The following is a 22,598-nucleotide window of genomic DNA, read 5'->3' as shown; positions in this document are numbered from 1 at the left end:
TGATTCTCACTGGGGTAAGGGTCTCACACTCACACTGACCCTCGCTGAGGTACAGTTCCACACACACTGACTCTCACTGGAGTATGGGTCCTACACACACTGATTCTCACTGGGTCCACACTCACTGACCATCATCGGGGTATTGTTCCACACTCACTGATTATCACCGAGGTCCAGTTCCACACAGACATTTACTCTCACTGTGGTAGTTTCCACTCACTATCCCAGCACTTCACTCTGTTATACTGCATGAGAAAGCAGCACATTCATAGAATGATTCTTCCAGTCATGTGATCCTAGTGATGCCTCAGTTCAATCTGTGAGTTGTGTCAAGATCTGAGTTAATGCAGACGGGTGTCAACAAGGGAATTATCTGAACGATTTAGAACCTGTTATTAAAAATCTCATACAATCTGTCAGTGAATTATCAAGGATTAATACTGTCGTACTCACTGCTTGGCTGACAGTGGCCCCTTCAGGGACTGGCAGTGAGACTACAGTGACGGATTGTTTGGACACACCAAGCAGTTTATAATCCCGCTTGGAGAACTTAACCTGTCTATATATTTTCAATTTATTTTTGTTCCTTCCCTTCTTTGGTTCTTCCCATCAGTTACCCATCACTGGGTGAGACAGCAGGCAACAAATTCAGAGACATTTGCTGCTCATTTCTTTCTTGCTTTCTTTCCCTGCTCTACTCTTGTTCTCTGGTTTCCGTCTGTCTCTTTCCTCCATGCTCTTTCCTCTCTTTCCTTCCTTCTATATTCTGACTTTCCTGCATCTCTCTTTGCCTGTTTCTCTCTTCAATCACAATCTCTGTTTATTCCCTCTTGCTCTTTCAAATTGTCTCTCTCTTTTCCTCATTCATCAGCCTGACTTTCTTCCTCCCTTTTCACTCCCTTTCTGTTCCTCCTTTTTCCAACAAATCTCTCATTCCCTCTCCTCTCCCATGGAATTTAACTTCTTCTACTCACATGCATTTTTTGTTTCTCTCCCTCTTTCTATGTCTTTTACTTTGTTTCTCTCTCCATCCTCTGTCTGTGTTTCTGTCTCGGTCACCTTTCTCTTTCACTCTTTCGCTGCTCTCTTCCTCTCCTTCACAGATTGTCAAATCACTATCACAGAGATACCCTGGACGGGTGCATGTGTGTGTAAATGTGAATTTGGACTCTGATTTGGAACCTATTAGAGGGGCAGTGGAGACTTTGTCTTATCCCTGATGCTTGTCCTGTTTTACATCAGTGTCTACTCTCCGGGAAAACAGCTTGTTTAGTTTTGAGAAGAAACTTCTTGTCCAAAAATAATTTTTGTTTCTTTCTTCCTCCCTTTTTCTGTGTCCCCTCTCTTTTCCATGCCTCATGCTCTGTTCTTTTTCCTCTATTTCTCTCTATCTGTCACTCTTTTCTTATTGCCTTTGAATCACAATCTGTATCCCACTTTGTGCATCACTTGACCCCTCCTCACCTTATTTCTATCTGTGGCTGTTACATTTCAATATCTGTCTTTCGCTTTTTTTCCCTTGGACTCTTTTTTCCTACTCCCTCTCCACCCACTTGGTACCTTCTGCCCGTCTGTGCTTGTGGTTCTCTATTTCTTCATCTCTGGGTATGTTTTTCTTTCTCTCCCACTAACTATTGAACTGTTTCTGACTTTCTCCATTTCTGTCTATTTGACACCCTCTCTGCCTGTGCCACCCTTCAATTGTCTACCTGTATATATGATTATACCTTCAATGCTTTTTGTTCTCTCTTTTGCTCTGTCATCGTCCTTCTGTCTCTCCCTGCATCTCTGCCTCTCCAACTGGTCTCTCTCACCCTCTCTCTGTCTGCCATCTGTCTCTCTATCTGCTCTCTCACATTTCTTGTCTGCTGTGTGTGTGTCTCTCTCTCTCTGTCTTTCTGTCTGCTATCTCTCTATCTTTGGATCTACTGTCTCTCCCTTTCCTCCCTCTCTCTATTTCTGTCTGCTGTATTTTTTTTGTCTGCTGTCTCTCTCTCTCTTGCACACGGTTTTTGTCTGTTGTATCTCTGTCTCTTACTTTTGATCTGGGTCTGTTTATCACTATCCATTTGTCACTGTTTGTTTTGCCTTCTCTGTCTTCCTTTCTCTTTTACGTTTTCTCTCTTTTTCCTCCTCTCTTTGTCTTTGCCTGCGTCTCACTCTCTCATCCCTTCCCCCCTCCCCCCTCCCCAAGGGTGCAGGATGTACAGCACTGGTGGTAGCTGTCGTTGCTAGGAAACTAGAACTAACCAAAGCTGAGAAACACGTCCATAACTTCATGATGGATACACAGCTCACTAAGCGGGTAAGCAGCCTTCATTAACCTCTGTGGATGGTTGTCATTCGTCAATATGTGCTGTGAATTGCTGAGATGTAACTCACCTCCTGACTCCCCAACACCTGTCTGCCAGCGACAAGGCACAAGTCAGGAAGGTGATGGAATACTCCCTGCTTGCCTGGATGGGTGCAGCTCCAACAACACTCAAGAAGCTTGGTGCTGTGCAGAGCAACACAGCCCAGTTAATTGGCTGCACATGCACAAGCATCCACACCTTCCATCACCAACAGTAGCATCAGTGTGTACCATTTACAACATGCAGTGCAAATGTTCACTGGAGGCTCCTTAGCACCTTCCAAACCTGTGACTACTACCATCTCAAAGGACAAGGACTGCAGATACTATAGAAACACCACCCCTTGCAAGTTCCCACCGAGCCACTCACCATCCTGACTTGGAAATACATTACCGTTCCTTCAATGTCGCTGGATCAAAGTCCTGGAACTCCCTCCTTTGTGTACCTATATCCCACGGATTGTGGCGTTTCACCAGCAGTATCTCCAGGGCAATTAGGGATGACAGTAAATGCTGGCCCAGCTATCGATGCCCTGAAAAAATTATTAAAAAGCACAGATCTAATGACACAGCATCTCGATATTGATTTTAAGGTCCTCCCCTTTATATATTTAAGATATGGCTCTTAGTCACTATTTGCTGACCTGTGCTAGTCCAAATGTCCCCTTGGACTTCACCTCAAGTGACTGCTCTTCTGGCATGATTCTGGCCAGTAGCATTGGCAGGCAGTTCGACCACAGAGGACATCACAGGCTAAGTCCCATGTTGCCTCTTCCTGTACACGTTCCACAATGTGTTTAAGGATCAGTTTAGTGATCAGGAGCAGTCTGACAGTCTATGTTCTCACCCAACACAACCTTCATTGTATCTACGTGATGGTCCCTCTCCAAGTTGGACACGTGAAACATCTGGGAGGATTGGTCAGATATCGGGTTGTGTTTGTGATGAGGGGAGTAATCATTCTCCTGCCTTTGAGCCTGCCTGACTGCTGTCAAAACAGAATGTCTGCGAGCTGCCAGAATGTGGGGACGTCTGACACAAGGTCACACTGACATGTTTGCAGCAGTGCTGTAGTTTCCCATACCTGTCTAAATCAGCTGATCATTATTATTGTTGCGGGGGGACAGGGAGGACATGGGGCGGGATGTAAAACAGGGGTAACAGGATCTCAATGGCTCATTCACCTGTTCCTTAGGGTTCCTGAGGTTCGTCATCGAAGTCAAATGGTCACAGTGAGCTTAGGAATTCTTTCATGTGACACACACACGCTATTCCTCAGCCACATCAGGCCTAAGGCCCACATCTAGGCCTCTGTTTTCACTTTGCCAGCCACCCTATTCAAAAGAAGCAAAGAACATTGAGATAAAATTGCATTTATATAGTACTATTCACAACCTCACCCCAATGCCCCCAAAGCACTTCACTTTTGATGGGATGCCACTGTAGGAATGAAAGAAATACAGGAATCAATTTGTGCACTGCAAGCTCCCACAAACAGCACTGTGATGATAAAATAACTTGTATTAATAATACTGGATAAATATAGACTCAACTCCTAACAGTGCAGCACTTCCTCAGCACTGACCCTCCAATAGTGCTCGCTCCCTCAGCACTGACCCTTCGACAGTGCCCACTCACTCAGCACTCACTCACCAATGTGGCACTCCCCTAGTATTGTGCTGCAAGCTTTGATTATGGCCTCATGGGGTAGGAATTAAACACATTATTTTCTAACCCTTTGAAAGGGTTACATGGATGAGAATTCTCTTTGATTTGGTTCCAAAGCTGGCACTCTTTTTGTTAGAGTGCTACTAATAGAGTGACTGCTTGTGGTAATGGGATCTTGACCACAAGACTCCATTTGATAAATGGGTCTCTGATGTTCAGACTTCCTCCGAAGAGAGTACAATGGATCGAAAAGTTCCAGTAATGGCTATTGGATGGTGGTGTGAGTCCCTCTCATAGAGAAGTCCCATTGGTGAGGGCCCCTCTGATAAAGAAACCCAGTTGGTGAGGGCCCCTCTGATAAAGAAACCCAGTTGGTGAGGGCCCCTCTGATAAAGAAACCCAGTTGGTGAGGGCCCCTCTGATAAAGAAACCCTGTTGGTGAGGGTCCTTCAGATAAAGAAACCCCATTGGTGAGGGTCCCTCTGATAAAGAAACCCTGTTGGTGAGGGTCCCTCTGATAAAGAAATCCCGTTAGTGAGGGTCCCTCAGATAAAGAAACCCTATTGGACCACCGACATGGCCCCACCCACTGCCAATGTCACTGACGACATCGCTAACTCCACCCCCACAGCCAGCTCCAACCCAGCTACCAGCTCTACACCCAACCCAGCCCCAAACCCTGCCAGGTATCCACCATCCCTCCCAGATCTCCCCCTCACTGAGGATGAATGGTCAGTCCTCAGTAAAGGAACTCACCTTCATCCCCCTCTGCCCACACATCAATGAATACTGCTCACGCTTGGACATTGAACAGTTTTTCCGCTGCTTCACCTCCGTGCTTATTTCTTTAACCAGGAATCGAATCCCGCCCCCTACAGACCCCTTCTCCCACCTCCAACACACCCCATCGTCCTGGACACCACCCAAAGGCCTCCTACCCTCCCTGGACCTCTTCATTTCCAACTGCCATCGCGACATCAATTGCCTCAACCTCTCCATCCCTCTCACTCACTCCAAACTCTCCCCCACAGAATGTGCAGCCCTCTGCTCCAACCCTAACCTCACCATCGAGCCCGCGGATAAGGGAGGTGCAGTTGTGATATGGCACACTGACCTTTCCATAGCTGAGGCCAGGTGCCAATTCTCTGACACCTCCTCCTACTGCCCCCTCGATCATGACCCCACCCCTGACCACCAAAACATCATCTCCCAGACCATCCATAACCTTATCACCTCAGGTGACGTCCCACCCACAGCCTCCAACCTCATCGTTCCCCAACCCCACACCGCCCGTTTCTATCTCCTTCCCAAAATCCACAAACCCGACTGCTCCGGCTGACCCATTGTCTCTGCCTGCTCCTGCCCCATTGAACTCATCTCCACTTACCCTGACTCTGTTTTCTCCCTCCTGGTCCAGGAACTCCCCACCTACATCCAGGAAACCACCCACGCCCTCTACCTCCTTCAAGACTTTCAATTCCCTGGCCCCCATCACCTCATCTTCTCTATGGACATCCAATCCCTGTTGTGCATTCCACATACAGATGGCCCTCCGCTTCTTCCTCTCCCACAGGCCCAACCAGTCCCCCTCCACCGACACCCTCATCAGCTTAACTGAACTCTTCCTTACCCTTAACAACTTCTCCTTCAACTCCTCCCACTTCCTACAGACTAAGGGGGTGGCCATGGGAACTCACATGGGCCCAAGCTATGCCTGCCTCTTCACAGGATATGTGGAACAATCCCTCTTCTGCAGCTACACTGGCACTATTCCCACCTCTTCCTCCACTACATCGATGACTATTGGCGTTGCCTCATGCTCCCACGAGGTGCTTGAGCAGTTCATCAACTTTACTAACACTTTTCACCCCAACGTCAAGTTCACCTGAAACATCTCTGATACCTCTCTATCTCCATCTCTGGTGACCGCCTCAAAACCGATATCTATTTCAGGCCCACTGACTCCTACAGCTCCTCGCCAACCCTATCTGCCTTCTGTAGGGACCGCTCCCTCTGCGACTTCCTCGTCTGCTCCACACTCCCCACTAGCCCCACTACATCCAGCACCTTTCTCTGCAACCGCAGGAAGTGCTACACCTGCCCTACACCTCCCCCCCTCACCGCCATCCAAAGTACCAAACAAACCTTTCACATCAGACAGAGGTTCACCTGCACATCCGTCAATGTGGTCTATTGCATCCACTGCTCCCGTTATGGCCTCCTCTACATTGGTGAGACTGAGCGGAAGCTCGGAGAACACTTCGTAGAGCACCTGCGCTCTGTTTGGGACAGACGACAACACCTTCCAGTCACGAACCATTTCAACTCCTCCTCCCACTCCCTGGATGACATGTCAATCCTGGGCCTCCACCAGTGTTATAACGATGCTACCCAGAAACTGGAGGAGCAGCACCTCACATTCCACCTTGGGAGTCTACAACCCAATGGTCTCAATGTGGACTTTACCGGTTTCAAAATCTTCCCACCCTCAGCCTCATCCCATGACCAACCCTCCCTCTCATCCCTGCCTCCTTGACCTGACATATTCTGTCCATCTTCTCTCCCACCTATCCGCTTCTCCCACCTCACTGACCAACCCCACTACCTACCTGCACTCACCTGTCACCATCCCACCTTCCTTCCCCAGACCCACCCCTCTCCTCTCTCTATTTATTTCGTAGCTCCCTTCCCCCTCCCCTATTTCTGAAGAAGGGTCCCGACCCAAAACATCAACTTTCCTGCTCCTCTGATGCTGCCTGGCCTGCTGTGCAACTCCAGCTCCACACACTGTGTTATCCCTGTTGGTGAGGGTCCCTCTGATAAAGAAACCCTGTTGGTGAGGGTCCCTCGGCTAAAATGGTCCTGATGGTCTTTTTCCCCTCTAATAAAGGGGTCTCCAGTAGTGAGACTCGTTCTGATGAACGGGTCCTGTTGGTGCATCTTCCTCCTTTAAATGGGTCCAAATCCTGAGATTTTCTCCGATGAAGGGATCTTTGAGGATATTACTCCCTCTAATAAAGTGGTCTGTGATGCTGAGTCACTCTGATGAGTGAGTCTAACAGTGAGACACCTTTGTAAGGTGTTTCAAAGGGAAAGGATCCCTCTGATAAAGAGGTTTCTGATGGTAAGACAGTCTCTTATAAAGGGGTTCCTGATAATAACACTCCCGCCCTTTGAAAAGTTCCCGTTGGCTAGACTTCTTTGATGAAGGGGCCCTCTTGGAGAGAATCTCTCCAGCAAAGAATTCGCACGGTAAGATTCCTGTTTGGAGAATGTTCCAGTTGTGAGTCATTCTCTGATAAAACTGACTTGTGGTGAATCTCTCTCTTTGACAAGGACCCAATGACCTGTATTCTTTGAGAGGGGTCCCAGTGGTGACTAAGTAATATTTGGACCATCCTATTTGAAGGGGTCTGGATGCTATGACTTTCAATTCCTTGCTTGACCATTCTCTAACCTGTTGTTCTTCTACCTCACCAGATAAAAAATGCAGCAGCCAATGTTTTGCGGGAAACCTGGCTGATCTACAAACACACAAAGCTGCTCAAAAAGATCGACCATGCCAAAGTGAGGAAGCACCAGAGGAAGTTCCTGCAGGCTATCCATCAGTGAGTTCATAGGAAGGGGCTGTGACATCGAGATCCTGCATTGAGAGCACCAGTAAACAGGACCATAGACAATACCCGGGAGTGAGTTACAGGCTGGAATCTATTCGAGGAGTTCAGGGTGGTTTATATATAGAATAACAGACACCCGGGATTGAGTTACAGACCGGAATTGATCGAGGGGTTTGGGATGGGGGTTTATATATCAAATAACAGATACCCGGGAGTAAGTTACAGACTGGAATCTAATCAAGAGGTTCGGGGTGGTTTATATATAGAATAATAGATACCCGGGAGTGAGTTACAGGCTGGAATCTAATCAAGGGGTTCGGGGTGGTTTATATATAGAATAACAGATACCCAGGAGTGAGTTACAGACTGGAATCTAATTGAGGGGTTCAGGCAGTTTATATATAAAATAACAGACACCCAGGAATTGGGTTACAGACTGGAATCTGATGAAGGGGTTTATATATAGAATAACTGTTAACTGGGAGTGAAGTACAGACTGAAATCCAATTGAGTGGTTCGGGTGGTTACAGTTCCTTTTTCTGGTTGCTAGCCAGTTACTGTTGCTAGTGAGTGTGTGTATGTGTTGGATGAGGACAGGATCTGACTTAGCTGTGATGCTACCTATGTTAAACATTCACTGTCTTGACTCAGCAGGAGTCTGTGTCTTTGGAGAGGCAGAAATAAACGTTAGTGTATCACTGTTCAGGCACTGTGATAAAAAGCTTGTTATAATTGGTTGAAATGTAGGTTGCCACACGGCACTGTTGAGTGGTAGGTGGCATATTGACACTCAGAAAGTTACCTATCTCAGTCACGATGCTGTAGGGGAGGGTCTGCAAGCTGGGCCGACAGTACAGCAGCAATCCTGCACAAGACTATTGAACTTTCAACAGAGCATTGGCCATGGGGCAAATGCATGGCAGATTCACCAGAAGAGATTACAGGAACAGTTATGGCTTGTATTCCATTTAGTATAGAAATTAAGGGGTGATTTTATTGAAGTGTTTAAAATAATTAAGGGGTTTGATCATGTAGATACTGGGAAGCTGCATCCTTTTGTGGGAGAATAAAGAATTCAGTGTTGGGAGGTTCAAGGATAATGTTCCTTGTGATATTTCTTACAAAGGATGTTGGAAATAGGGAATTCACTCCCCAGCAGGCTGTAGATGTTGGGGGTCAATTGACTGGCATGACTGAGGTCAGTAGATCTTTGTTGGGTAAGGGCGTGAAGGGCCATAGAGAAAGGGTACAAAAATCATTCTGTAGAGCAGAATGAAGGGGCTGAATGGCCTCCATCCATTCACTGTTTTTTTTTTATCACGCTTTGGGTGTTCTGATATCCATGGGTGAAATCTTCTTGTCCTTCCCAAAGAGAATTGTCTGGTAGAGACACCAGAGGTTAGTGAGAGTTGTCATATTTTGTGTTCAGCCGTCGTGAGGATCTGTATTTTTCTGGTTATTCCACAGGCTTCGTAACGTGAAGATGGAGCAGAGGAAACTCAATGACCAGGCAAATACTCTAGTTGACCTCTCAAAGGTAATACTTACTGAAAGACAAAACTTCTGGGGTGGGCAGGATGGCTCACCATCCTTCAGTCCCCTTCTTAATCACTCTATTATAATTTTGCATTGCTGCCTCTGTGCCTCAATTGGTAATTAAAGTACTGAGCCATTCAGAGAAGTAAGATACCAGGTTCCATTCCTGGTATGCGCTGAGACAGCTGACCACAAGTGGCAGTGCAGTTGGCTACGGTGCCCATGATTTCTGCCTAGGGTAAATCCAGTGAATGCCAACCACCTACGCCCTTCCCTCCGCCAAATCGTACATCAGCTGAAGGTGGGCTTGTCTGTGCACCTGTTCAGGATTCATTGCTGATGGTTAATAGCTGTCTGCCCAGACAAGTGAAGAGGGGTCTTGGGCAGTAACCAGGCTTGTGGTGGGGTTGGGTGCCCTACCTTTAGGACAGATGAATAACAGGGACTGCGGGTCTAGAAGCACAGTTGAGACAAAAATCAGCAGCAACTTAATGCAGTCAGGAGATTCATATACAGGCATAATGAGAGGATTATTCTGAACCTGCATAGTGGCATTATACGGGAGTTAAATTATGCTTTAAATTATTAGAGGATTATATCCATGTGGCAAGAATGTCTCTGCTTGTGCTTGTTTAATCCTACCGGCTGTTCCATTTCATTTCATTTACCTGCCTGTCATTTTCTTTCACCTCTGCACCCCCCACCCTGATTGTGGCTATGGTAACAAGCAGCTTTTTAATCCAATTGCAGATCTTTATTGAATTCAATTAGAAATCCTTTAACACCAGGAGTGGTGAATTCAGGGACCATCTCCAAACTACACAGCTCTATTCAAAACGTATTACATGTTGTTTTGAATGAAATGCTAACAGGAGAGCTTTTGGGGTGCAGTGGTCACGTCCCTATCTCTGAGCCAGGCAGCTTGGGTTCAAATCCCATCTGCTCCAGAGGGTGTGTATTAATATCCCTCAATGTAAAATAGCTTAAATGTGGTAGGGGTAAAGCCAGTGCCACCAGTAAATCTGATCTTCCTTTCAGGGTTTAATTCATGTTAGGTACAGCTGGTGTCTTTTGTGTTCTCATCCTTTTGAGGTGGAGCATTTCAGGGAGCTTTACTAACCCAGGGCCATAGGTCAGTGGTCAGCATTCTTGGCTCTGTGTCACAATGTATGTGGATTTAAGCCCCACTCAATTAAACTCAATGACACATGGCAGGGGTGGGGGTGGGGGTGGGGGGGTGATGGAGATGGAGTGAGACACGCAGAGGATGGGGGTTAATAATAGGGTGAAATATATATGAGGGTCCAATGGAGTCTGAGACACACATGGAGGTAGAAGACTGAGATACATTTGGGACCAATGGTAAAGACACTCATGGGGGCCAATAGTATGAGACACATGGTGTGGGGGGAGTGATGGTAACGTGAGACACACATGAAGGGCAATTAGTCATCTGAGATGCACTGTTTGGGGAGGTGGGAAGGCGATGATAAACTGATACAATGATGCGGGGCCGATAGTACAGTGAAACAGACACAGAGAGCTGATGAGAGAATCTCACACGTGCACACACACACACACACACACACACACACACACACACACAAACAAGGAACCAACTACAGAGTGAGAGAAACACAGGGCTGAGACCCAGTGGTAGAGTGAGACACACATGGGGGCGGGGGGGAGGCAGTGGTAGAGTGAGACACGCATGGGGGGAGAGGCAGTGGTAGAGTGAGACATGCGGGGCGGGGTTGGGAAGGCAGTGGTAGGGTGAGACATGCAAGGGGGGGCAGTGGTACACTGAGACACATGAGACTGATGGTTGACTACAACACATGAAGATGGCTGATGTTAGAAGGCAGAGACTGGGAATAAAGGAGTCTTTTTCAGGATGACAGCAGTGATTAGAGGAGTCCACAGGGATCACTGTTGGGACCACAACTAGTCACATCATAATTAACAATCTGGACAAATGAACTGAGGGCATTGTTGCTAAGTTTGCAGATGACACAAAGATATCCGGAGAGACTTGTGTTGAGGTAGCAGGGAGGCTGCAGACGGACTTGGACAGGGTATGAGACTGGGCAAAGATATGGCAGATGGAATACCTTGTTATGAAGTTATGGACTTTGGTAGGAAGATGGAGGCGTAGACTTCTTTTAAATGGGGAAAGACTTCAGAAATCTGAAGCACAAAGGGACTTGGAGTATGAGTTCAGGATTCTCTAAGGTTAACATGCAGGTTCAGTTGGCAGTTAGGAAGACAAATGCAATGTTTGCATTCATTTCAAGAGGGCTAGAATACAAGAATAGGGATGACCTTCTCAGGCTATATAGTCAGACTGCATTTGGAATATTGTGAGCAGTTTGGGCCCCATATCTAAGGAAGGATCTGTTGGCATTGCAGGGAGTCCATAGGAGGTTTACAAGAATAATGCTGAGGATGAAGGGCTTGTCATATGAGGAGCAGTTGAGGACTTTTGGTTTGTACTCGATGGAGTTTAGAAGGATGAGAGGTTATCTGATTGCAACTTATAGAATGCCAAGAGGCCTCATATAGAGTGGACGTGGAAAAGATGTTTCCAGTAGTAGTAGAGACTAGGACCCAAGGGCACAGCCTCAGAGTGAAGGGATGACCCTTTAGAACTGAGATGAGGAGGAATTTCTTCACCAGAGGGTGGTGAATCAGTGAAATTCATTGCTACAAAGGGCTGTGGAGGCCAAGTCATTGAGTGTCTTTAGTACAGAGATATATAAGTTCTTGATTGGTAAGGGAATCAAAGGTTACACTGAAAAGGCAGGAGAATGGGGTTGACAAACACATCAACATGATTGAATGGCGGAGCAGACTTGATGGCCCAAATGGCCTAATTTTGTTCCTATATCTTGTGATCTTGTGGTCACAGGGTAGCGGGGGTGGAATCTATGGGACAGCACAACAAACGTGGGGGCAGTTACAGTGTGAAATATACAGCAGGGAGTCAGTAGCACAGCAGGATATATAGGTGCACTGACTGGTATGTTGCCACTTCTCTCTGTTGCCAGCCACCTCTCACATTAATGTGAAGGGTTCAGATTCAGTGCTCAAGTTTAAGAGGCGCCAGGGCCTTGTATTTCATGAGTGTATGATGCCACCATGAGGTTTTCAGAGTGAATTACAATGGGCACTTGAACCAAGACCTCTTGTTTAAAGTTCTGAATTTTTGCTGTGGCCTGGATAGAGAAATTCTAGTGTCAAGAGTGGAGAATTTTCTTACCTTGGTAATCCTGAGTCTATGTCAAGAATTCCTAGCTCAAGGACAGCAGAGTTTACTCATGGAGAGGGGATTCTTCATGTTGTTTAACTCATTCCATTGGCAAAAAACAAGTAAAATCTGCAGAGGCTACAAATCTTAAAGGAAAACAGCAAATGCTGACAACACTAAAACCTTCTGGCAATAGCTTTATGCAGAACATAAGAGGAGAAGACAATTTTTTCTTTTACATAATATGTTATGTTCTGGAATGCACTAAAAACAGCAACTTGAGTTTATGTACCACCATTAACATAGGAAAAGCATCCCATGGCACTTCACAAGGATGTTATTTGACAAATTTGACACTGAGCTGCATAAGGGGATATTAGGGCAAGTAAGCAAAAGCTCAGTCAAAGAAGTCTGTTTTAAGGTGCACCTTAAAGGAGGGGCTAGAGAGGTTTGGTGAGGAAATTCCAGAGTTTAGTGGCCGGTTAAATGGCCACAAATAACAAGCAAAGGGAAAATGAATACACAAGAGTTCAAAATTGAAGAAATCAAAGGAGGATTATGGGGCTGGTGGAGGTATCAGAGAAAGGAGGGAGTGTGACCATAATGAGGTTTGACTAGGAGGTTGAAAATTTTAAATCTGCAGCTTTGCCAGACCAGAAGCCAGTGTAGACCTGTGAGGTGTGTCCACAATGGTCACTAATCTCATTTCATCAGGTGATCTCACCCCCCATTGCTTCCAAGTTCATAGACCCCAACCCCACATTGATGCTTCTACCTCCTTCCCAAAATCTACAAACAGGACAGATCTATTGTTTCTGCTGCTCCAGCCCCACAGAGATATGCTTCCTATCTCAACTCAATTTTTTTCTCTGCTTGTCCAGTCCCTTCCCACTTATATCCATGATTCTTCTGACACTTTAAGCTAGTTTCAGAACTTCCAGCTCATGGACTCCAGCCACCTGTTCTTCAATGTGGACATGTAATCCCTTTACAAGTCAATCCCCCACGAGGATGGTCTTGAGGCTCACTGCTTCTTCCTGGAAAAAACGTCTGAACTGTCCCATTCCTCTACACCTTCCTCTGCCTGACCAAGCTCATCTTCATTTTGAACAACTGCTCCTTTAACTCCTCTCATTATCTTCAGGTCAGAGGTGTAGCCATGGCTACCCACATGGGCCCATGCCTGTCTCTTTCACTTCCAATTTCTACTCTGCTCCCACCTTCACCTCGTCCATCTGTGATTCCTCCTTTCCCTTCCTCAACATCTCTGTTTCTGTTTCTGGGGATAAGCTGGCCATCAATATCCACTACAAAAAAAACAAAAGAACTGTAGATGCTGTAAATCAGAAACAAAAACAGAAATTGCTGAAAACGCTCAGCAGGTTTGGCAGCATCTGTGGACAGAAATCAGAGTTAATGTTTTGGGTCAAGTGACTCTTCCATCCACTAAACCCACCGACTCCCATAGTTATGGTATATATCCTCACACCCTGCTTCCTGTAAAGACTCTGTTCCATTTTCCCAGTTGCTCCACCTCCATCGCATCTGTTCTGACAATGCCAGCTTCCTCAAGGGGGGACCTGCAAAATGTCCACCTTCTTCCTTAACTGAGGATTCCTCATCACTATGGTTGACAGGTCCCTCAGTCATGTCCCACCCAAATCCCACACTTTGGCCCTCACTCCTTTTCCCTCCCAAAACAGTGATAGGGTCCCCTGGTCCTCACTTACCACCCCACAGCATCCACATCCAAAGGATGATTAGCTGCTGTTTTGGCCACCTCCAGCTGGATACCACGAGGAGAAACATATTCCCCTCTCCTCCCTCGTCAGCCTACCAAAGGGACGTTACCTCTGGGACACCTCCACTCCCAACACTTCCCCCACACCCACATGCAGTCACAGAACATGCACTGCCTGCCCTTTTACTTCTGACCTCCCCACTATCCAAGACCCCAGACACCCCTTCCAGCTAAAGCAGTGATTTACCTGCACTTCACTCAATGTAGTCTATTGTAATTGCTACTCACAACGTGGTCTCCTCTACATTGGGGAGACAACATGCAGACTGGGTGACCAATTATTTCTGCAAAAATGACCCTGAACTTCCCGGTTACCTGCCATTTCAACATACCACTGTGTTCCCTGACCAACATCTGTGTCGGGCTTGCTGCAGTGCTCCAGCAAAGCTCAGTGCAGGCTGGCAGAACAGCATCTCACTTTCTGCTTGGGTACCCTGCAGTCTTCCAGACTCAATACAGAGTTCAAGAATTTTAGGACCTGAGGATCTTCTCCTGCGTTTTTACCTCAACCCTCATACACCAGGCCTTGTCATCACATGGTCCCCACTCGCAGCCGTTGATTCCCCCAGGCTGACTTTTACTCATTCCTTTGTCTGCCCAAGTGTTTTTCTCTCTAGCTGCATCTCCACCTATCATTTATTCCTCCATCAACTGCCATCCCCCTCACCCCACTCTATCTTCAGCAAATATACCAACCTTTCTGAGCTACCATCAGTTCTGAAAAAGGGTCACTGGACCCAAAATGTTAACTCTGCTTTCTCTCCACAGATGCTGCCAGACCTGCTGAGTTTCTCCAGCAATTTCTGTTTTTGTTTTAGATCTGTGAGTTGTTGGGTGAATGGGATATTATGCGAGATAGGATATTGGGAGCAGAATTTTGGATGAGCTGCAGTTTACAGAAGGTAGCTGATTGACCATAGAAGCAATGAACTAGTCTGGGTCCGTAGGTGCAAAGTTATCAATGAGGGTTTCTATTGCAGACTGAATAAAGCAGAAGCAGAGATCGGTGAGGTTAAGGAGTTAGGAGTTTGAGATTTTGGTGAAGCAGCATTAGTAAGCGTAGGAAGCATGGTCATTCCAATAGGCAGCTCTGAAACTAAATTTCACTGCTTTTATTGTATATGTGCATCCTAGATGCAGACAATCATGTACGACCTGATCACAGAGCTGAACGATCGAGGCGAAGACCTGGAGAAGCAGATAATGAGCCTGGAGAACAAGCTGGAGGGACTGACCAGCAGCTTCCACGCCCTGCCAAGATTGATCGCCGACACCCTGCAGCAACAGCAGCAGCAACTCCTCAGCGCTATTGCCGAGGCTGGCAGCACACACGGTGACTCCCAGCACTCTGACAGCCAGCTGGGATTCAGCTCCCCCTCCTTCCCAACCCCTTGTACCAGTTCCAGCAGCTGTTAGGGCCCTGAACCTTGGACAAGGAGTGATTTATTTTTCCCCTAACATCTTCCTCCCAAGCCCTCCACCCTCCACACCACCCTTCACTTCGGCTCTATGAACAGAAAGGTGGGATTGCAGGCACTATAGGACCAGAGCTCTCATCTTATGCAGAATTGCCTTTTACCCCCTTTCTTCCCCATGGGGTGTTGACACTCCCTCTCCGCTGCTACTCTGCTACACCGACCCCACCCTTCAACTCCTTCCAAGTTGCTGCCAGGTGAGGCAAAAAGAAAGGAACAGGTTCAGTTCTGAAACAAGAAGACGAGTGTGTTGGTTGAGGGGTTTGCTGGCCAGGAGCAGAAGTAAGGATTACCTTCTCATGGGAGCTGAGATGCAGGGCTTCTTCAAACAATAGCAAAACCTGCAGCCATCACTAAGAGACTTCCTGTCACTGCCTATTGCCAAAACCGTGATTGTTTTTATAAAGGGAAGAAATACATATATAAACAAAGATATATATAACAAAATAAGCACAACACGAGCCCCTTCACTGCTGGGTGTAGCTATCAGCATTTCCCTGCCTGCTTTAAGCTTGGCACCAGCTTGTCTGGTTTGGTCACACATAGGACCTGTGGCTTCCGGCCCCACTACAGGATTTGAGCCCATGATCCAGGCTGACCAGTGCTCCAGGACACCGGTGAAAGTGGATGTTACAAATCCCACAGCTGACCTCCTTTGCTAGGTGGACAGCTCTCCCTGGTGTCCCGGAGCCAAAAGTCAACCAAAAAAATAAAGCAACAAAACGGATTTAACTGGTTGGCTCGTCCAGGTGCAACCAAACAAAACAGGAGTGATTCCTGATGAGGAAATTACAACCACAGCAGGAGCAACAGGGAGAGGAAGAAAGTACTTGACATTTCTTAGGGCCTTTCAGTCAAGGTCAATTTGGCTTTTTGTTTGAAAACCAGCCAAAATGATCCTTCTGTTTCCCCAGCAATGCAATGATAACAGAAAGTTTGATTTTATGCAAAATTCTTGTCTGCCGACCTATAGGGCGGAATGGACGTGTTGAACAATGAGCGGTGTCCCTGCACTGTATGCGTGTATCGGACAAAGAGAGACATGACCCTTTCAAAATATTTTTTTTTAAGAAGAAAGACTACTACTTAGAAATTACATAGAATTTACAGCACAGAAACAGGTCAATCCTGGGCGTAAAAAAATGTGGTCGCACCTTGCCTTTGCGATTCCTCATTCTTTTCTCAAAAAGACACAATGCAAGGTTAACCTGACTATCTTGGAGAAGAATGTTGAAACCCCAAAAGGGACTATTTATCAGTATCTGTATGCATTTTATATCAGTATAACGATGATGGATTTGCTTCAGTATTATACAACTGTTAAACTATCTAGGTTGGCAACAGACTCTCACACATTGTATGAAAAATTAGCTTCAACCAGAATGGTGTGGTGCATCCTTTTGTTTTGAAGTGCCCTCTAGTTGCATTTCCTCTCCTCTCTCTAGGAGTGGGTGAAGATGAGGGGTGGGGTGTAGAATACAGGATCCAAAGGCATTAACTACCTCCCAAACTCTTAGCCATACCCCATTCTTCATGTGTGACTCCAGATGGCAAAAGACAGAGGGACTTAAGTTGTGAAGAGGACATAAAGAGTCTAAAAAAGGGGTACAGATGTGTTAAGTGAGTTGGCAAAGATATGGTAAATGGAGTATAATGTGGGAACATATGAAATTATCCATTATAACAGAGAGAATAAACAGAAGTATAGTATCTAAATGGTGAGTGTACAGAGCTCTGAGATGCAGGGGGATCTGAGGTATCCTAATCATAGAGTTACACAGCATTGAAACAGACCCTTTGGTCCAACTCGTTCATGCCTACCAGATATCCTAAACTGATCGAGTCCCATTTGCCAGCATTTGGCCCATATCTCTCTAAACCCTTTCTATTCATGTACCCATCCAGATGCCTTTTAAATGTTGTAATTGTACCAGCCTCCACCACTTCGTCTGGGAGCTTGTTCCATACACGCACCACCCTCTGCGTGAAAAAGTTACCCCTTAGGTCCCTTTTTAATCTTTCTCCTCTCCACTTAAACCTATGCCCTCTAGTTTTGGACTTCCCTACCCAAGGAAAAGACCTTGGCTATTCAACCTATCCATGTACCTCATGATTTTATAAACCTCTCTAAGGTCACACCTCAGCCTCCAATGCTCCGGGGGAAAATAGCCCAGCCTATTCAGCCTCTTTCTCTAGCTGAAACCCTCCAATCCTGGCAACATCATTGTAAATATTTTCTGAACTCTTCCAAGTTTAACAACATCTTTCCTACAGCAGGGAGTCCAGAATTGAACGCAGTATTCTAAAATTGTTCTAATCAATGTTCTGTACAGCACGATGACAATACGATGTCCCAACTCCTGTACTCAATTCACAGATGAATGAAGGCAAGTATGCCAAACACCTTCTTCACCACCCTGTCTACCTGTGACTCCACTTTCAAGGAACTATACACCTGCACCCTAGGTCCCTTTGTTTGGCAATATTGCCCAGGTTCCTACCATTAGTTGTATAAATCCTGCTCTGATTTGTCTTAATAGAATGCAACATCTCATATTTATCTAAATTAGACTCCATCTGCCACTCCTCAGCCCACTGTCCCATCTAATCAAGGTTCATTGTACTGATATAACCTTCTTCACTGTCCATTACACCACCAATTTTGGTGTAATCTGTAAACTTACTAACCATACTTCCTACTTTCACATCCAAATCTAAGAAGGATAGTATGCAGATCCAGGAAGTAAAACGAAATCCATTAGAATGTTATGTTTTATTGGAAGGAAGTTAAAAGCAAGTGTATGGAAGTTCTGCTTCAGTTATATAGGGCATTGGTGAGTTGGTATATGTAGTACTGTGTGCAGTACTGGTCACTTTTAGAAAGATGTTAATGTGTTGGAACCAATTCAGTGAAGGATTACTAGATTAATACCTGGAATGAACAGATTGCTTTATGAGGAGAGGCTAGACAGTCTCAGCCTGTATGCTCTGGAGTTTAGAAGAGTCAGAGGTGACTTGATTGAAACATAGACAATCCTGAGGTGACTTTACCAGGTGGATATGTAAAGGATATTTCCTCTTGTGGGAAATCTAGAACTAGGGGTCATCGTTTAAAGTATGGATCACTAATTTAAAACAAAGATGAAGATTTTTTTTCTCTTAGAGGGTTGTCAGTGTCTTTGGAATTCCCTTCCTCAAAAGGCAGTGGATACAGAATCTTTAAACAATTTTAAAACCGAGGTAGATAGATTCTTGATTACCATGGGGATGTAAAATTATCAGGGGTATGCTGGAATGCGGAGTCGAGGTTAAAATCAGATCAGCCATGATCTTTTGAATCATGAAGCAGGTCCAAAGGACCGAGTGGCCTACTCTTGTTCCTTGTTTATATGCTTACTCCAGAAGGCATTACAATGGAATCTGTTCTTTAGCTTCATTTTTGCACTTAGCTTACCTCCTGAGGTGGCTCATCCACTGGAAGGTGAGGATGAATGGAAAGAACAGCTGCTTAACCCTTCCTCCAACTCACACCATCTCTGAGGCCATGTAAAATATATAAAACATATCTCCCATGATCACTAGTGCCTGCCCCCACACTCCCTCCCATCCCCAAAATTCCCTACAGTCCCCTCTTTATACCTTTTCCTGCAGTTGAACTTTTAATGGGATGCTCTTTAGGCTAAGGTGAAAATGATGAGGAACTATTTAAACTTTCAAAGCTCTATCACAAGCACAATGGACCAAATAGCCTCCTATTCTGTATTAATCTCTGATTTGTGGAAGATGCTGGATTAATAGGAGAAAGCTGGTATCGAGTACATTGTCCACCTTATCAAGGGCATGTGAGACTAGTTTTTCACAAATGGAAATATTAGTGGCAGACTGGATTGTCTGGTATTTGGGGACTTGACCCCGTTAGTGTATATATTTCCTCCTGCTCCTTTCTTGACCATACCTTTCATAGGTCATGCCTCTGACCTCAGGCTGGGAGTTGGGACAGAGGACATTGCGTAGGCTACCCAACAAGGCTCACAGTACAACATTTAGTAGTGCAACTATAGCAGTGAAGTAGCCTTCTGGACACCAAGCTTGGTTTTCAGAGAAAGAACTGAGGGAAGGGGAGGAAACTGACCCGTTTGATGTCCTGTGGGGGAATTAATTAGATTTGGAGATGGTGCATTCGAGCCCATGCATTCAACACAGTGTGGATGCAGGGCACAGGAAGACTTATGGTGGGCATCAATTTGGGACTTTAAGAGGACAGGAGAGAATATACTAGCACCGACATCATTAGTTTGATAAATAGTGACAACAGCTGTTGCTACAAATCAAAACCCTCAGAGTTAAAATCAGGCTTATTTATGATAGAGACTATAGAGATAAGAGAGTAACTATTTATCCTGTCCCAACTAAGAGAGAGACTTGTGAAGGAAGGTAGTCGGGTACAAGTCTCAGAGAGACAATAGGCTCAAAAAGCTAATGGAAAGAGTGAAAGAGGGAAATGGAATCTGAAGAAAAGTGATGAAAATGGGTAGAAATGTTAGTTGAAAAATAAAGCAGGGAGGATGGTCATGGGCCAGGATATGATGTGAGATGCTGGGGAAAGGATGAGAAATAGGAGACAATGTGGTGAGACTGGATTTCATCTACGTGAAGGATGGAGGAATGGGTAAGGAGATTTGGTGTTTGGGAGGAACAATGAGAACTGTTTGGAGGTGGCCTGTAAATATTCCTCCTGATATTCAGTCCAGTACTATTGACTGCAGCAGAATCAATAGCTGGATGTGGGGTATATCGGATGGGGTATGCAACCCATCCTGTTTCACATCCCTGCCTGTGTTCAGTTTCATCCCAAATGAATGAAGGAGGCCAATGACATGCAAAGGAAGAAGGATACAGACCTGGGAAGCAGAGTAATGTTAAAGGCAGTGACAAACTATGACTAACAGCACGGAGGAAATCAGGTAACAATCTATAGCGGACTATATAACAATGACTTGTTTAGATTTGCACGGCTTAAAAGCTAGAATTATCCTTCTGTAAACTGTCTGGAAAGATGTTTGCAATATCCAAATACCCTTACCTTGGTCAGATTCATAGTTTTTTTAACTTTTTTATCTGTATGGTAAATTTACAAGTATTTTAAAAAGTGCTTCGGTTAAAGTTTGGGATCATCTCTTCTAAGTCAGATTGATTAAAAAACAGAATAAAAATACCATTCTGAAGAAGAAATTTTAAACCAAAATTTTAACTCTTTTTCCTTCTCCACAGAGGCTGCCAGACCATCTGAGTATTTCCAGCATTTCTGTTTTTTTTATTTCTCATTTCCAGCATCTGCAATATTTTGCTTTTACAATAAATACCATTCTTCTGTTATCCAGAGACAATTTAATTTGAACTACTTTTTGCAGATTATTAAGGGTGTCTGTATAACTTGCTATCTGCTATTTGACCAGCAACAATATATATCATATATATGCCACTCATTTATATTAAGACAAAACCAAGGTACAGAACTCTCCTGATATCTGAATTCAAACAGCCTTCCCAGTGCAATACTGAGTCAGAATGGATCCCAGTTTCCAGCTTGGTCTGTAATGAATTAGCTTAATTTCATTGGAGCAATGACAGAAGTGTCACAGTTGGCCTCAGGACCCCCAGACTGAGGAGGAACTTAAACAACAAGGCTTGCCACCTTTGATCATTACATTATGCCAAAGGACCGTGGGTATGTGAGGACATCGAATGATTAGACTTGGGTTTGTGATGCTCATCTAGGTTGAACATTCTGCCTCCACTCATGACAATGCTTACGTGGAGAACAGCCAATTAGGTGAGGGAGCAGAGGTTGGGAACCAATCCTAAGTGTATACCCCACTGAATGTCAGCACAGTGGGAAGGAAGTTGAAAATTGGAGATTATTTTTCCAAACCTGGTGACTGGGTTATGTTTTGAGATAATAAAAGCTCTGGTTCCAGTTAACTAACGAGCCCCTTCAAAACCTGTGTAGTCTACTGATTATCTGTTTAGGACAGGATAATGTGGGTTGCTGTGGAATTAAACAATCAGTTTCATTGATCTCATTTGTAATCAACGAATTCCTGGTTTACAATCTAGTTCCTAATAGTGCCTGGGAGCCAAAGTGTCCCTTTATATCACATTGAATTTTATAACACAGAAATAGTTTATCCTCCACATACGTAGATTGAATTTTATCAGAATGTTCAAGTCATCCTAAAGGGGATACTCTTTTAGTACCCTTTGTAGGCTCTTTACAATACTTTGTTTGCAGCATGGAGGTCAATATTTTCACACTCATATTCTACATTGAAGATGATAATTCTTGCTTTGGAATCATTTCATGGGTTCCACATTCACTATGAGAAGGGTCACGGCTGAGTTCAATCTTCATCCTACTTACATAATTTGCACAAAAAGGGACTATGAAAAAGAGGTAGTACTCAGGTGGGGGAACTCTGCTATACTCCCAGAGGTATCAAGAACAATGGTTGTGCCCTGTTGTTGACCCTGCTCAGGTTCAACTAACTTATTACAGATCAATAATGGAAACTGGATCTTTCCTGCTCTGTATATTTCAGTACCACACTGGGCTGCAAGTTTGGGTCAATTGAATCAAATGATCTATACTATAAATGGCTACCAACCTGTAAAATTGAGATCAATTCATGTAAAGTGTAAATGGCTACCAGTTTGGGATAATGGGGCCTAGTGTTGCACACTAAAAATGGCTATCAGTCTGCAATGGTAGGTTATATAAGTTGACAAGAATGTGGATGCAGAGATGTTGCTGAGCTGGAAATAATTTGTTTTCTAGTTTCTCCAACCTCTTTTCCCACCACCAGACTAGAAATGTGCACATAGGTATAAGTTGAGATTTGTA

At 45.0% G+C, this 22,598-nt stretch overlaps 1 protein-coding gene across 1 annotated transcript in view; it reads left to right on the top strand.

Moving 5' to 3' along the window:
- LOC109912768 (potassium intermediate/small conductance calcium-activated channel, subfamily N, member 3) overlaps window positions 1–17,562 on the top strand; it is a 72,083-nt gene extending 54,521 nt beyond the window's left edge. The window contains exons 5-8 of the mRNA XM_048620452.1: window positions 2,195–2,305; window positions 7,502–7,629; window positions 9,106–9,175; window positions 15,357–17,562. Coding sequence (XP_048476409.1) covers window positions 2,195–2,305; window positions 7,502–7,629; window positions 9,106–9,175; window positions 15,357–15,638 — 591 coding nt within the window. The 3' untranslated portion in view covers window positions 15,639–17,562. The remainder of the gene's footprint in view (window positions 1–2,194; window positions 2,306–7,501; window positions 7,630–9,105; window positions 9,176–15,356) is intronic.
- The last annotated feature ends 5,036 nt before the right edge of the window (window positions 17,563–22,598 follow it).

Source organism: Rhincodon typus, chromosome 46, assembly GCF_021869965.1.
Source record: "Rhincodon typus isolate 14 chromosome 46, sRhiTyp1.1, whole genome shotgun sequence".
Classification (NCBI taxonomy): Eukaryota; Metazoa; Chordata; class Chondrichthyes; order Orectolobiformes; family Rhincodontidae; genus Rhincodon; species Rhincodon typus.
Note: the sequence above shows the minus strand (reverse complement) of the source record. Positions and strands in the feature narration are given on the sequence as shown.